Here is a 17,388-nt window from a genome sequence, read left to right on the forward strand (position 1 = left end):
CAGGGATATTGCGTAGCGTTTTAAACTCGTCACAAGGGGGATGAGACGACGCGTAGACGGGGTGCGCGAACGAGGGTCAAAGGGCGATGCTTCGTGGTGTTGTTGAAGGGTTCGTCCGAACTACGTGCTATGCAAAGGCGAGAGACGTCAGCAGAGAATCTTCAATCTCGCGCGACGTATACTCGAGTGGCGACGAAGGACTTCCCCGCAGGAAGTGGCTACGTGCAACGCAAGCTCTGCGAGAGAGATGAAAGACCTATACGCTGGACGTGGTGACATTGAGCTGTTGGAATGACTGTCACGGAAAGGCGCGCGCACGCGCGCGGTAGTGGTCATCCTTGATGAGTCAAGAATCTCAGGCCACTCTGTACTACGCTTCGCCAGCAATTAAAGAGCCGTCAACTGCCCCGTACTACAAAGGCCGCTGGCTCTCGCTCTTGTTGAGACAAAGAAGTCGTGAAAGAAAAATTATCGTCGCGGAGCTCATTATCATGTGTCGAAGCTGATTACCGCTTTCCTCGTCGACTGTCGTGTTAATAAGTGTTCGCACCTTTCAACTGCAGTGTATAATTAGTAAAACCTTACGCCGACCACTTTCCGAGGCCCGCCATATAGCCCTCTTTCCCGCAATAATATTTCATTCATGAATTGATTTATTAGAGCTGTAGTAGGCATGAAGCAGTTGGCAGCACCCTATAGGCTTGGCTATTTTCTTTTGGTCAGTTATATTACTTAACCTGTTTTTCTGTGCTGTTTCTTCTATACTTAGGTACATAGACCGTGTGTTTCAGATAACGTTGGCCAAGCCTTTCAACGGAAACAAATACTTATAATGGCCAGCGCAAGGTACAGTCGTCACAGGTGTCACGATCGAACATAGGTATTAAGACTGCAACTTGCACAGTCTTTCTTAATGGCTCTTTTTTTTCTTTCTTTTTTCGTTGAGCAACTTGGCTAAGTTAGCTGGGACACCCTATATAATTATTTCTCGCATCAACCTTTTCCTGCCAAAGACCATGAAATCACTGTGCAGAGTTTTCTGAATAACACAAACCAAGTTCTGGGGTTTAATGTCCCAACGCAACCCGCGGGCAAGGAGCAACGCCGTAGCGGCAGAAACAGGCTCCGCATCAATTTCGAACAACTGGTGATCTTTAACGCGTGCCTAACTTTATAAATAAATAGTGAACTTTGCATACCGCCGCTGTCACAATGTGGCCACCACGACCGGATGTCGACAGCGGAACACTATGGCCACTAAGGCACAACGGGGCAAACTTTTATTGAGAGAGAATTGAGCAAGTTGTGGCGTACTGCTACTCTTCTTCGACCAAATATGAAGAATCATGCCCGAAATTGTTATAAGTAAACAAATTACCTCAATTCTTAAAAGAAAGAAGAAGAAAAGAACATTAATTCTTTTCAACACATGCCGTAATACGGGCTCTGATAAGCCAAGTCAAACGTGGCGGCCGTGACATCAGCCGAGGTATCACCGAACCCCTCACACCACGGGAAGCTCGTATCAGGCCTACGAGCTGACGTCACCAGCTTTTTCTAAAAGCTAAGATTTCACTCAACGCGTGATATGGGAAACCGCGGCTGCTGCTGTCGTTTCGATGTCTAGCACTGTTGAGGTTCCAAGTATGACAGAACAACTAGGCTGAACAATGCCTTAGTAAATAACAATCTGTGGTAGCGTATCGCTGGAGACAGCGACCAAACGGATAGAAACGTTTTCCAATCAACAACCATTTCAACGTCTCTTTAAAGGTCAATAGTCGTTGTGAACATAGCGAGAACTTGCACCCAATGTACGTATGCAAGCCCCTGAGAAACCAACTCAGTCAGCCGAAGGCAAGAAAATCAGCTTTTAAAGGCTTGGTTTGACGTCACGGACATTGTGTGACGACAGTAACGTTTTTTTCGACGTCACGCTATTTCGTCACTCGCGGCGCACCTCCAGCAACGGAACTACGAACGGGATAAGAATTGGTGACGCGTGAAAAGGGACGTCATCCTGAAGCCAGAAATATTCTTCTTACACGACGCATCTCTCACGTGGTGACTCACAGTCAAGAAAGAAAAATGTTACACGAGAACCTTTCTCGCTCCTAAACATCCGCATTGGTCGACACCGCGCGCGTTGGGTATCATAAACGCTTTCTTACCCATATCTGATAATTGCCTACGGCACGTGAAAATACTATTTTGCTATCAATGAGATGTATGCCCTATACCGGGCTTTTGGAATACGTTTTTTTTTTTGTGCACCTCAGCGAAACAGTACTCTCAGACCGTTCTTAGATGAAGCTAATTATTTGATTGACAGCTTAGCAGTCGTTAGACTTCGAGTGAACTCTCCGTTTGCGGCATCATCCTTATTACCATGGTCTTTTTCTATTATTTTTAGTTTAGATGAAGATGCATAGGAAGATAAGCTACGTCAGAGTCGCGGCTATCCCAAAATAAAAAAAAACGCTACTCAAGCAGCAATAAGAAAGGAAAACAAGATTTCATAAAGCAATGTACGCACACGAACCCAAGCTCACAAAGAATGTCTCTACGGGCACCAGGGCTTTCGCTGCTGGTGCCCGTAGAGACGCCAGTGTATTCGGTGCTGTCGCCGTCATTGTTTTTGATTAATTATTGTTGTTGTCGCTGCTGCTGTTGCATTACAGAGAAATCGACTAGCCGAGGTGTTCTCTACATCAATTTCTTTACAGCAACCGATGTATAACAGAAGAGAAGAGAAATAAACTCTCCCTTTTGTATCCACGCATGTTGTCAGTTTTATATTTTTTTATGGCACCTACAGTGAAGCTCTAGCATTATATACACTGCACAGTATCTGCCAAAAGTCCCGAAGCCATGGCACGCCATGACCGTACCTTTGCCCTTTGTCCGGCGCACTGAGACCAACGTAGAACTTCTCCCGTCCAAGAGATGGACAGACATGGTGATTCTCAACTTAGCCAGCGTTCAAGTGCTATATGCGTGCTTATAGAGCCCTGCCACGGACCCATATGGCAAATTTTGTCACTTCTGTAATGTCCTCAGCCTTCGAATATTCTGACAAACGCTCTTGTGAACGTGTGCCGCAATTTTTCTTTGCTTTTCTGTTTTGTGTACCCCCTGATGTCTACAATATGACACGCGGTTTAATAGGTCCCGTCAGGAGGCATGCTGCGGCCGTCTCATTGCAACCACTCGTGCAGGCATGTTGCGCGTGGTACTTTGTCCGAATAAAGTCAAAGCCAAATCAATTTCTTGCAGCAGCCTACTACTGTAGCATCTAGGGGCTGGTAACCCCGTCAATCTACTCGTGGCAATTATTATTGGTTCTTTTTTTTTTTGCTTTTCTTTACAGCTGCCGCGTTCTTTCCTGAAGGTCGAATGCAAAACTGATTTGATTCGGTGAGCGGTTATGGTTAGAGCGGCTGCGCCAGCATCCTGCGAAGAGGAAGAAACTGAGACCGCGGCTCCGTTTCTCGCTTCCCCGTCGGTTATTGAAAGCGAGAGTCGTAATCCGACATCGGCCGTGGCCGGCAATACAGCGATACCCACGTGGAATACGCCAGGCCATGCTGGGTGCGGAAGCGCTATCTATTAGTGGATGCGCCGGCCGCCCCTTCTTTTTCTTTCCTTCCCAAATTGCAACGCCCCTGCTCACGACATTGACCCACAGTCAAGAGCGCGCTATTCTGAGAACCTGTAACCCCACCGCCAGTGTTCCTCGCTTTCTATACACCTCGCGTTACAGCGTGCCCGATTCATGCGCGCATGCGCATAGTGATTGCTTCTTTTCTGGCACCCCGCGCGCGCGCACCTCGAAAGGCGGGATCGGCATTCCGAGAAATTCGATTGCACACTTTGGTCGCGTGTCGCTCTCTGGAACTCTGTGTCGGGCCGTATGTAGCAAAAAACGGGGTATTCCGGCAAATCATCATACGCTTATGCGGTTTCCTACTATCGCGGGAGAAAGGTTAAGATACAATGTATGTACGCCTGACGATACCCTGCTCGCAAGCCGAGAATTGTCGCCTGCCTTGTGTTTCCAGGAAAGTGATCAAAGCTGTCTTTACCAGGAAACATCGCACAGAGAGAGGACGAACCTCGACGCGGTTGCCTAGCAACGCAGTGTGCTTCCCTGCTTGCCAGTTCCAGGAGTTCATCTTCGTTCATAGGCACCGTTATACGTAAATCTTCACAGCGAAATTTTACGGGACACATGAGTTCGCAAAAGAATAAAATAACGTGCACTCGAGGCCTAATAGGTGCGCAGGCTAGTTCGAAAGAGTGCTACGCCGAGTCCAAAGATATAGAGATCGCACGGTTACGTTTCCAGTACACATGCGCTGAGATGAAGTTCATTAGCATTTTCTTTTTTCTCGTGGTTTACATGTTCCTAAATAAAAGCGTTTCGGAAACAGGCGGCCAGAAGCCAACCGACGTCCTCCACGTCGGAAGCACAGAAGGGGAAACCATTACCGCGTGGCGGTCGCGAAGTCGACGGCATTTCTGCATCGTCAAAGTCATGGGTGAGTCATGAACACCGAGTAAACAAGACAGGAGAGCCACCGGTTAGCTTACCACACACCAACTGACTGAGCAGGTCATAACTTAAAGGAAACTTAAACGAAACCGCGAGTTAAACATACACCCGCTCAACACCGACGCTCCGGAGCTTATTTACATACCGGGATAGTTGAAAATACTTTATCTCTGTGAAAACCAAAGCCCGAAGCAAGGCTCGCATATACGGCAGAAAATAAGCGATACAACCCGAGGCGTTTCTATATCGAGCGAACCTCGGAGACATTTTAATATATGCGAGGACAGTGGGCGAGGCTATAGAGGGAATCCCTTTTCACGTTTCGCCGGCGGCGGCAGCGCCTCCGTATAACTTTCGCCTCCGCTGTTTCGTCACGCTGACTTTCGTATTCCGGTCACAGCCATGTCAACAACGGGTAGGCTCAAGGGTTCGCGCTTCGTCATACATGGGAGGGCGCGCCTTTTGTTTTTCGCCGGCTTCACTTAAGGCGCGGCCCCTTCGCACTTACAGATCAAAGAAAGGAGGGCTTTATCCGAGGCCTTTTGAATCTCAAGCTTTCCATTGAACGTACAAAAAAAATAGATATAGATCGCAAGCCCTACGTGTAGCAACGTTTGCGCAGGTATAGGGTGCCCGGTCATCATCAATGGCGATCCTTGTGGGTTTCGCAGAAGCTACTTGTTTAAACGGCCACCGGCGTTCCTATATAGACTCGAAGCTCTCGTCTGAAAAGCACCTTTCGATGCCACTCTTACGCTCCCTCGACGCAAACATTTCTGCTATGGGGGATATTTTGCCTTGAGGGACGGACGATAGCTAGCAAGATTACGTTACAAGGAAAGCTACTTTCAGCGAATAATAATAATAACAAGATAGAGTAAGCAGAAAGGACTCGATAACTGTTCTCTATACAACACAGGCAATGACAGACGCGTGACTGTTCCATTCGTTTGAGAAGAAATGATGTATAAAGCGAGTGCTTCATGCATTAGCATTCTGCTCAGCATGCTCCTTCATGTATTAGCATTCTCCTAAGCCACAGTGGAGGATACGATAGGAAGTAAATATGGGAGTTTTACAACGTTCCTGTTGGCTCCAGCTTTTCTTCAACGTGTTTCCTTAGAGCAAACAGGCTATATTAATGGGCTGGAGCTTGTTTATGCCGCCACAGAAACAAAGCCGGTTTCGTGGGAACTCAATCAACCGAGAAGTTTAAAATAAAGAGAAACGTGCTTCCTTAACGGTTTCAGCCTGATGGAAGCCTTGACTTTCTACTCCTTGCCAAGTTTAACGCTAGGCACCCACGGACATTACTCCGACTTTTTGTCAACAATATATTCATAGAAGAGTAATCTGGCACCCAGCCGAATGTACAGAGGACGTCGAAGAACGGCTTACATCGCCGTTTTTTTATTTACAATTCCGCAAGGCTCGTTTGTTTCCTTCTTGTTCCAACCGTCAATTGTTGGGGACTTGTTCATAAAGCGTCAGTGCAGCTAGTAACACTCTGCAGTCGTACAACAGACACGTGTTCAACATGGCCGATACTGCCGGGGGGCTTTTCGCGGCATCTCCTGGACGACCGGTCATCGGATGCGTGGTCGTCGTATGTTCGAGGTGAGAGGTATGTTTTTCGCGAGATTGTGTTGTCGGTACCTCCGATTTGGCGCTTAACTGGGAATAGGCAGATCTGCCACCTCGAAGTCAGCGTGCGATTACCTATGTGTTTACGTACGCACGCTCAGGAGAATGCATGTCAGCGCGGACATCGGCTATCCGAGGAGCGTGACTGCGCAGCGAAAAAAATTCCGGTTGAAACCATCGATAATGAATGGCAAGGACAGCGTTAACTTCTCTGAAATCCGTTGGAATTCCGTTGAGCGGTATTTTGAATTCCAACCATCTAAAGGACGAAGCAAGGACAAGCGCGCAACACATCTGAAGAGTATAGCGTGAAACTGCGGCGACTACACCACGTGACCCCACCTCGTGACCCGCGCGGCCGCGGATTACACACTGTCTCCACGATCGGCCCACTTTTGATTACAGCATCTCCGGGATCGTTCCAGTTTTCATTACACTGTCTCCGCGATCAGCCCAGTTTTACTACTACACTGCCTCTGTGATCGGCCCACATTGCTCGGCGAGAAACTGCCTGAGCAGACGTACGTGCCAAACCCCGCGAAAGAAGGCTTGGAAAGCTCCGCTGTAAAAAGTAATTAAGCGTTCCAACCGATATGTTCGTTGTAGTGAGTGTTTAGATACCGTTTGTTGGTTTCTTGGCGAGATTCTTTAGAGAACAGTGCTGGTCCCCGGCGCATTTTTATAGGGGTAGTACACAGGACTACATAAGCCGACTGGTTATATGAGTACCACATCCCATCTCTTAGCGTTCGCAGACAGAGGCCAAACCCCCTACACCCCCTTGACTAAAGGTCTGGATCATCGTGAAAATGCTAACGCCTAAAGGAAAAGCCTCTGCGCTTATTCTCGCATGTTTAAATTTAGCAGGCACGTACGTACGCAGCGCGCACATGGGTACGAAGTAAACCCCGAAATGTGTGCACCGAGTAAGAAAAAGTGCGAACGTATAAGTTTATTCCAAAAGAAGACTATACACCGAGAAATGCTACTAGCGCAAACTGGCTTACTTACTTTATGCCGTATTTACTGATTAGACTTCGCTACTTCGTCATGAAAAACAAAACGTACAATATCTGATATATAAGACCGAATGCTCCCATGCAAACGGTTACGTTTGTTCCACAAGTCTTTGGAGTGGGAGTTGGGACGCGCAGGTCAGGAAGGCACGTGCTGACGGTGCCACCTGAAGCAACAACACTTCATCGAGCGAACTTAGGTAAGGAAACTGAGTAGCAAGTTTCTAGCGGCGATAGCAGCTAGCACAATCTACGGACATTGAATTTCGTTCACGCTGCTGACAATCGACTCCACTATTTATAGCTTAGTCATCCTGGGTTCTATGCGTTCCGGCGTCAAATGCGAAAACATGCAGTATCGTAAGCTCATAGGAGTCACCCGGAGTTAGCACCATCCAACTCTTGCTCCTCCTCAGCTCATAGGAGAAGCACCTCTTTAGTATAAAACTTTCATAGCAGGTGTAGAACGCCGCCCCGCGGAGAGATTGTGCACTGGGCCATCGTCCTTATCTGAAAGCTTGACGTGCATGCATTCGCACATGCGCAATGCTCGTGGGCGAGTGTATAAATTCGAGGCCTGCACGCCGCTTCGGGTTGTCTGGCTGGCTTGGCGTCCCTACATCCTATAGGGTTAGTTAGACTGACAGTTAGACTAAATGACATTAAGAGAAAAAAAATGGAGCTGGGTAGGACATGTAATGCGTAGGATGGATAACCGGTGGACCATTAGAGTTACAGAACGGATACCAAGAGAAGGGAAGCGCAGTCGAGGACGGCAGAAAATTAGGTGGAGTGATGACGTTAGGAAATTCGCAGGCGCAAGTTGGAATCAGCTAGCGTAAGACAGGGGTAATTGGAGATCGCAGGGAGAGGTCTTCGTCCTGCAGTGGACATAAATATAGGCTTATGATGATGATTACCCTATAGGGTTGTCTAAGTAAAAGCTGTTGGCTGAATCGAGGGTTTGGTTGGTCTTGCTACACGCTGAAGACGGTATGGAGCAAGCAATGCCCACAAACCTAAAGTTTGAAATCAAGGTATGCCGCTTAACCATTATTTTAAAGAAAACTGTGTGAGAAGGTATATGGACTACTTTTCTCTCTAAAAATAAACAGGAAAAATTGTCCTTTCAGCGTGGGCGCATTTATTTGCCAATGCTGCCTGTAGAATTTGCCGTTTCATAAGCATAACTTCCTCCACTCCCAACAGACCCCGTTTTAAGGTCAAGACTTCCGCACCATCTTCCTCGTCACCCTGAGACAACGCATCAACGGCTTCGTCTGAACGCCACATTCGCCAATAGCTGCCTGTGCCGTCTTGGACTAATGATCAGCCCTTTTTGTGATAACTGTGGTGCGTTAGAAACTGCAGGTTTTTTGGAATGCCTAGCTTTCTGCCGGGACTAAAGGAACTACTTCAATAGAATGGATTCTGCTTCCCAAAAGAGACTAGAGCAAGCGATCTCTTATTATTATTATTATTATTATTATTATTATTATTATTATTATTATTATTATTATTATTATTATTATTATTATTATTATTATTATTATTATGGGGCTTAGGAGATGTATCCTTTAATTGGTGCCGGCTACTCCTTTTTATATAGTGATATCAAAAAGAAATAAAAGCACTGAAACTAAAAGTCAACTCCAAACCACAGTAACACAATGTCCAGTCACACATGTGCACTAAATACACTAAAAGCACAATAAAACTGAAAGTCAACTCAGAAACGCAGGAGCACAAAGACCAGTCACATGAGTAGACTAGAGTCTTACTAACTCTTACGTCTTCTCCTTCATATCAACGTCAAGCTTTACATATTTTTTTTTCACTCATTCCTTCAAGACTTTGGCTTAATTGACAAGCTCTAGGTTATTTACGTCGACACCGTCACAGTTCGTCTGGCGTGCATACATGCTGGGATCATATAATTCCAAGCCTTTCTTTTCTTTCATTTTCCGCCCTCTTCCTCCTACGTCTTTTAGGCCCTGATCCCTTTCCCCGCGCAAAGTAACATGCAAGAGGCTACGTACATGCCGGCAGAATTATCCGCAGTTCATTGAAGAGTATGCCTCTCTCTCTCTCTCTCTCTCTCTCGCTCTTTTTTTTTTTTCGGGAGAAATGTTAAAGTTGAACTGCCTCACAGAATACTGATCAGGTGTTTCCCCTGAATGTAGAGGGCCACGTAGACCCTATAATGACGAGTCCGTCATTCTTAGAAAGAAAGCTACAATCTCGGTGTTAGAATAAGCTTAATGCAGCAAGTACTCGATACTCATCACACTATAGGTTGGAACGGGATTACGCTGCTAACAAAGCGAAGGCAAAAAAGATCACAGGACAGCAAGACATACTCGTGGAAACGTACACATTAGCAGGTACAATATTCGCATTAAATAACCTATTTCCCACCTCTATGGTCACTGTAATAACGGACTGTCAAGTCATATTGTTTAACCAAATAACATACCTGAGACGAAAGGGCTACAGAAAATATCGCACTACACAAATTTAGATGTGACAGATGGCCATGCAGCTTAATCTATCCCAAATTGGCCTAACTGTTGTTTCTAGCTTTTAGTTTTTCTTTTTAAGCAAAGGCTCCTGTCATGTGTGCATGTTTTATTTTACAGCGCAGACAAGACTCCTAAGGCAGCCTAATTAAACGACGGTGATGATTACTAGAGATGCTTAACGTCACAAAGCAACACAAGGGAACTACGAAACGCCCCATTGAATGGTCCAGGATAAATTTTGACGACCTGGAATTCCTTAACGTCCCTCAAAAGCATGGTAGACGAGTGTATATTTCATTGCGTCCCCATCGGAATCCGGCTGCCTCGGACGGGAACCAAACAAAGCCACAGCCACCGAGCAATTTTTGTTGCCTCTAATTAAATGTTACCTGCTATCACTTCATGGCCGCAACCAGGATAAGGAACGCGGGAACGTATCCCGTTACAGACTCCAAATCTCTGCTCGAAGCGAACGAGATGACACATGGTAACAGTGCACTGATGCGTCCTTCTTGAACGGTCAATCCTACAGTAAGGCGCATGGCCTTTCAGCGTGGCTGCCATTCCTTGGCGGCGTCTTTGCTGGGGCTGTTTAAGCCTATATTCGAGGTCAGCTCAATGTCGTGTCCTCCCGTCGAGTCGTCACTACATACCTATAGCGTTTCGTCCACTGCGGTGAAAGGCTAGCTAGCACCAGTTGAGTATGTTGCCTTGAAGGTGAAAGACACGCCAATCGCCGGAAGATAAAAAAATCCGCACCTCATCCACTGGTTTAGACTACAAAGGCTCCTAAAACAACAGGCAGGAAATAATGAAGAATCCACGAGAAACAACCCACGGTCGACCTCCGCTGTTAACCTTAGAAAGCGAGAGGACGCGGCGTACCGCAACAAGCGGGGCGAACGGCTTACGGAACTGTAGCGCGAAATTACGACGGGAAGTATTGAACGCAACATGCGGTCAAAGAGCAGCAATTAAACGACGACGTCGTGCGCAAGGCCCTCGCAACCCATAGTGTTACGGCTTTCTCACGCACTGCACGTAACGGTGATTCTCGTGCAAATATGTGAGAATGCAAGGTTATCGAGACAATCAAGGCGCTCGTTTCGAAATCTTGCGCGATCGGCACGGGTAGCAGAACCCTTCTGTCCCGAACGGGTAACAGACAGGCAGTTCTCTGTTGCAACACTCTCAACTTCGAGGAACCTTTCGAATCAAGGTGAGCTCGTTTTTATCGACGTTTCAATCACTACTCTGAGACTTTGTGCTTGTTCAGGAGGGCATGTGCGAGGAGACTGCCAGAAATTAAAGGCGCAATTGAGGCGCCATCTGACTTAACTCTTAAGTGCCGCTGGAAACACTTAAAAGCGAGTTGGCCACAGGGCTACAAATGAAAAATGCTGTCACAGGTGGCACGAAGGTCAAGGCAAAGCTCTCTGCCTTCTTTCGTTGGTGCCTTATGCCAATCACACAACCTCCGGGAATAAATTCCAGTGCTCATCACAACCTTCTAGAAGTATCCTTTCTGTCTTGTTCATCTTGCGCCTCCTACGCCCAGCATTGTTAAGGAAACAAAGTGCGACAGTGACACGACTGACACCTAAGGCACGAAGGAAATGTATAGTTACAACTCGGCTTCTTGTTGTCAAGGAAAAACAGCGCACAAATGAGACAATGACTGACAGTTAAGGTATGGAGAAGACATCACATAAAAGCCGCTGGGTCTTCTTTGTGCCTTAGCTGTCGACTTTTTCTCATTCCTTTATATTTATTTTATCATAGGTAGGCTAGACAGCTAACAAGGAAAGTAAGTACTGATAAACCTTTTTGCGTTTTGAAACGGATGCGGTGATGAAAAAAAAATGGAGGCCATGAACACGTCGTCGTTCGGCAGATGACGGCATGACGACGAAAAACCAGGCGAAATTGCCACTAGAAAGCCCCACCGACACTGCATGCGCGCATCCGTCTGTCGAGACTAATGTGCGAAAGACGTCGCCAGTGCCTGCATTTCGCGTTTCGTAACACGACAATTTCTGCCACACCTTGGTCATTTTTTTTTTTCGAGGGAGCAAGCAGCATCCACTGCGTTTGGAAAACGCCAGTCACGGGTTATCGCCAACCGACTTTCCTTGACTGGCAGAAGCACTCTCGTTACGTCGTTAGGGTGTCAAGCTTACTCCCGTCAAGCAAGGTAACAAGGTTCATCTGCAGGCTGAAACACAACGAGCGTCGCGCTCTTGAAGGAAAAGCGAAGAGCATGCGGCTCAGGTGGCTTCCGCAACGGCTCGTCGTCACCGTATATAGAAGGCCATGTTGCAAGCGCCCGCCCGACAGTTGTGCACGGCGCTAATGGACACAACGGAGTGGTTCCCTTGACGCTTGATCAAAACGTCGAGATCCGCCCCCCCCCCCCCCCTTCCTCCCCCTTCCCTCGATTTGCACTACTCTGATACCACAAAATGATTCGCGACAGGCCTCGCATCAAGCGAGATAGAAGAAAACTAACCTGGCGCCTTCGTTGCGGAACTTCAATACTTTCTTGTTCTTACCTTTATCCAAGAAGTTCCCTTGCATTTGCTTTTGTACGACACAAGGTACTAATCTCTGGCACTCGACTTAACAACTGATCAACGTAGGCGTCGCACTCCACTGTGTTTTAGTAGAGCTAATAGTAGTTTTCAATTCAAGTTTAGGACCCTGATTACCCTTCCGCAGATGATTGTCACCGTCTACTGCCACAATAATAAAAAAAAACAATACTGCAGCTGTCGTCTCACCTGGACGCCTCTTGGGCGGTCCATCGCTGCCTCTTCGCGACGTGGATCGGCGATCCGACAGGAGGCGAGTCGATCTCGACGTCCAAGCGCGACGCGCGGGCAAATCAACTACGTCCGCAGGCTAAACAGCAGCAACAGCACGCGTCCATCCGCAGTCGACGCCCCCCCGTAACTCCTGCAACAGACACGACGCAGCGACGGCAGCCAGCGTGCATCCACGGGTAGCAGTGAAAGCGACGGCGCCGTCTACGAACGCACGCAGCAGCCCATGCCAGCCCGAGCGCTCGTCGAGCATCGGGAATTCCCAAACCTGCTTTCACTCGCCCGCATGCTGGTGCTTCGTGATGCCGGAATACATCAAAAGGCAAAGGGATGCTGCTGCTGCTATACTCGCGGTTGCTCGCTCCCGGCGGTCGTCTGCTGCAACCCCCAGCCCTTACTTCGCGTTTTGTTTTTTGAGCGCCATTTTTGTTTCATCCGGCGGGAGGGCCGGGCCGTTTTGCTTGTTCTTCGCTTGCCCAGCAGTTCCCGACTGTTCACCCCTTCTGCGAAGAAGACCGGCGTCTCGCGGCGGAGCTTTGTCTGCTGCGTCACAGTCCCTTCCCCTGCACATTCTGTTGTGCCGGCGTGGGACTGAGCGGAGGGGGGGGGGGGGGGGGGGGGGGGGGAAGGCGTCCGTAGTCATTCTCCCAATTGATCCAACACGCTCATTAGGCGTGCTTACGGAACGCGAACGGCGTACGCACCTTCTTCCAAGCGGAACGAAGAGGGTACCACATTCATGGGCGGGTGTGGTGTGTGTGTGTGTGTGTGTGTGTTGCTTGCAGTTGCCTCGTGCAACTGCTAACTTTGCACTCGCACCATCCCCTTCCTTCGGGCATGCGTCGCTCTGTTTACATCGAGCCGGCTATTATGAAAGGAGGCGAGCGCATTCTTCGTCGCTGATAAGTCTTACGCCGGTAACCCCGTATTACAGTTTTAGGGGTCAAAGGGGTTTTTCGGCCTGGAGTGGAAGTTTTTGGTGAGGCCGGGGGGGGGGGGCAGTACGCCGGGGGTCAACTTTTCACTTCTAAAGCACGCTACGGAGCGGTTAGAGACCCCTGGAAAAGCTGTGTGACTTTAGGGCGGCATGACTTGCAATGGAATGCGCAACTCTTTAAGATGGTGTCATCTCGGGAGAATACCACCAGCATTAAGTGTTCAATGGGAAAACGCAGCATTACAGCAATCATAGTCCAGGGCTCACGTGAGTGGGAGGAGCTCATATCTTTCGTTCTCTTTTTTTTTTTTCTTCTTTTTCGGTTGGTTGAAAGGTTGTTCGCGAAACACTATACAACGTATCGTTTGTTGCGGGGGAAGACATAGGGAGGGTAATCACTGGGTTGTGATAGGTTGCGTTAGGGGCTGCGAAATACAAAGCTTAGAGCACGTCGGCAGTGGCGAAGGCACGTTTAGTCTCCTATAGTGGTCTCTACCAACTCCCAACCTCGCCCCACACAGGGGTGTTAAAATGATTAAAGGTCCGGTGTTCTCGTCCACTTTAAGCACACCTCTGCGCCTCACACTCTCTCTTTCCACCCCAGCACCCATCCGGCCCCGTATCCCAGCCCGCAGCATCGAAGGACGTTCTTATACAGCCTACCAGCATCAAAGCACGAATCGCAGTTCGTTATGATGCAGTACCGCTGTCCATCGTAATGGCGAAGACTATTATAGATACTGCACTCGCCTACGACAAAATTCTTGCGAACGGAAAATATTTCAAATACTTTGGTCACACTTCTATCCCACTGGTGAGCACGAGGTTGTAGGTTCTTTACCTGGTCGTGGAGGCCGCATTCCAAAGTGGGCGAAGTGCAAAAACAATCGGGTACTTATGTTTAGGTGCGCATTGAAGAATCCGAGGTGATCTAAAAAAAAGCAAACCGGATCCCCCCTAATTATACTGCGTCCCTCGTAACCCGCTGCGCATGCTCTGGACGTTAAACAACACAATTTGTTAAGTTAATAGCTTTGGTGGTTCTGGGTGAGCTAGTTCGGTTATTTATGGCATAGTTAAAAGAAGCACGCTGGAAAGACCCGTGCACACGATAACTGGGCGGTTTCGCACGACGGGCGAAACAATAAATGTGATAGCAAGGCTGAGCCTCCTCGGATGGTCTTGCAGGCGTCGCCCATCGGTGGCGCATGCGACGAGACTGAAGAAAAAGTGTCGGCGTTTGTAAATTGACGTTTACTGCCTGTTCCGCTCACATACCATTGCGTGCACACAGCTGCACATTGGCAATGCTAGTGCTTGTTCGCAAAACGCCCATTCCAGCCGCGGAAGGTGGAACGCTTTCCTGTATCCGTAACCACGTTGATGGAAAAAAAATATTTTGAAAAACGACCAAAGCTCTAAAGGAAAGTGAAATGCTTCTACCTCTTTTAGTAACGGGCGCAGATATTGATCGTAGTTCTTTTTTTCGTTCAATAATGCACGCTGTCATTGACAACTCTTGAAGATTCACTCCTCCTATAAACCTAAGGAAAACTGATAACCAGCGAAAAGGCGCAACGATACAAAAACAAAAACAAAAAAGTCGCAAGAAAACGCTAACGTGTTTTCGACGATCTGTGGCAATTTTCCAATAACTTCCTGCAGACACTTTGCATATTGTGATTGTCCGCCTCTTAGCCCAAGGATGCGCCTCGTCGACCGAGGCAAGTCGAAGTGTTCACTCGGAATTGCCAGACTTTGTCGTGACCTCGATCGGAACGCCACACCCTAAACCTATGATGCGTGACGGCTGTAATCACGTTAACAGGAATTACGTATACGGTTAATGGACGTTTTCCGTCAGCAACTTGTTGGCCTCATGGTCACTCATAACTGTCGTCGCTAAACATCAGCTTTTGTTCAAGGTACACTTTAAGAATCATTATTTAAATACTGTTTCAGAAAGCCGCGGAAGGGGGCTTCTTTATACGAGGGTGAATTAGAAAGTCTTTGCCCCTATTTTTTTTTTTAGCCGAATTACGGCTGTAAAGGCGAAGTCAACATATCCATTCCCAGCGGTGGACCTTTCTTGGACCGGCCTTATCTGCCGGTAGCTCCGCGGCACGGCGCTGGTGTCAGATGTTGAAGATGGTGGTTGTGCTTCACACGTCCACGGCGTACGAGCAACGAAGTGTGATTCGTTTTCTATGGAGCAAGGGACGAACGCCCATCGAAAACCACAGGGAAGTGCAGCCCACGTATGGGGAAAGGTGTCTCTCTTTGAGAAGTGCGAGGTGGTGCATGGTGTTGTGATTTCGATAGTACGTATATTTGTAATTACCTGTATGTACCTTATTTTGACTCATAAAAAAACAGGGGCAAATACTTTCTGAAGATTCGCCCTCGTACTAGAAACACTATAACAACTTGCCGATGGTGAAATGCAAATTTCTTTATTAGCTTGTTTTGTTGTAGTCGTTGCTGTTACTGCTGTAACATATAAACACATTGTGGAAAACAAACTAACAAAAACTGGTTTGTTTAGTGTATGTGATCAAAATCACAAGAAAGAACTCCTTGTGGCTTCTACACGTGGGCGTGTATCGGCGCAGGGTGACTAACCATCAAGGATACTTAAGTTTTGAAAACTACTGTATTTGTGTACGAAAAAAACACTTGTGCTGTCGAAACGGTTATAGTGTTCTACGCTATAGGAGCTCTGCAAATCGAGTTCGACGTCTGTCGTGACGTGCAAACGTCTCTCGCTTCAATGTACAAGACTACGAAAAGCTTTGACCTCAGCGGTAAATAAAGAAGAAGGAAGAGGAGGAAGTTGTTGGTTGCAGGCGGATAAAACTTTGCAAGACATTCCGCAAATTGTGTCACCGTCAAATGTCATAAAGATTGGACCGTGTAGAGGTGCAAAGATGGTGGCAGTATCCTACAAACCGCTTATATAGGCGAACTGCAACGAAATTTCACTTTGATTAAATTGGTTATAATAATAGAGAGAGATAGAAGGAAAGGAAAGGAGATTAATTGTGGTCGCACCCGGTTGGCTACCCTACACGTGAGGAAGGGGCAAAGAAAGGTAGGTCAGTGTGTGCACACCCGCAGATGAATGTTCACCTTCAAGATGCTCATTAGCGCTTATGTGGCCTGCCCCATCCCGCTCCCATGTGTAGGGTAGCAAACCGGTTGTGCTAAACTGGTTAACCTCCCTGCCTTTCCTTCTCCACTCTTTCCTTCCTTCCTTCCTTGTGCATACTAGAGTTGTTCGGCCAGAGTTCTAGGCTCTTTGCTTCCGAAAATGGTCAGTCGTTTGGGTATTAGACGCCGAGTACGTCGTTAAGAATCGAAGGATGGTCAGATGCCCAAAATGTGTTCTAGGTTTCATCACATACGCAAAAGTGGCAGATTGCACTGTTGGCCATTCCGATGAGGAATGAATGAGCGTTCGTGAATGTGACGCCCAACTACAGGCGGCGCGTTAAAGTTGTTTCACGACTGGAGAGTCCGGGTGGCAGGTGAAGTCGCAAGTGAGGGTCCAGTCAATACAATAGGGAGTTGGTGAAATCCGTCGAATTCCATGTCGAAGTCGAAGTGTCATGTGCAATGTCGAAGTGTAATAGAACGAGTAAGTGATCTGCTTCAATGCATCGGTTCTCGACAGGAGGGGTAATTGGTTATAAATGAGTAGTATATACGTATACTATTAAAGCAATCTTGGCAAAGCAGCGAGGCTCAATTGTATAATTTTCTTATTAACAGCCTTTAAGCAGGCGACACCTAAGCAGACGACACGTGCCCCTGGTGGTCAGCGGATACGACACGAATCCCAGCAAGTCGCTTTGAGATTTTCAGCGCGCCGCGGGTGCCGCCTTGTCTCGGT

At 47.7% G+C, this 17,388-nt stretch overlaps 1 protein-coding gene across 1 annotated transcript in view; it reads right to left on the reverse strand.

The window, feature by feature from the left end:
- LOC119460778 (collagen alpha-1(VII) chain-like) overlaps positions 1-12,857 on the reverse strand; it is a 64,463-nt gene extending 51,606 nt beyond the window's left edge. Inside the window, 1 exon segment of the mRNA XM_049671793.1 lies at positions 12,518-12,857. Coding sequence (XP_049527750.1) covers positions 12,518-12,541 — 24 coding nt within the window. The 5' untranslated portion in view covers positions 12,542-12,857.
- Positions 12,858-17,388: the final 4,531 nt, after the last annotated feature.

This window comes from Dermacentor silvarum, chromosome 8, assembly GCF_013339745.2.
Source record: "Dermacentor silvarum isolate Dsil-2018 chromosome 8, BIME_Dsil_1.4, whole genome shotgun sequence".
Taxonomy (NCBI): domain Eukaryota; kingdom Metazoa; phylum Arthropoda; class Arachnida; order Ixodida; family Ixodidae; genus Dermacentor; species Dermacentor silvarum.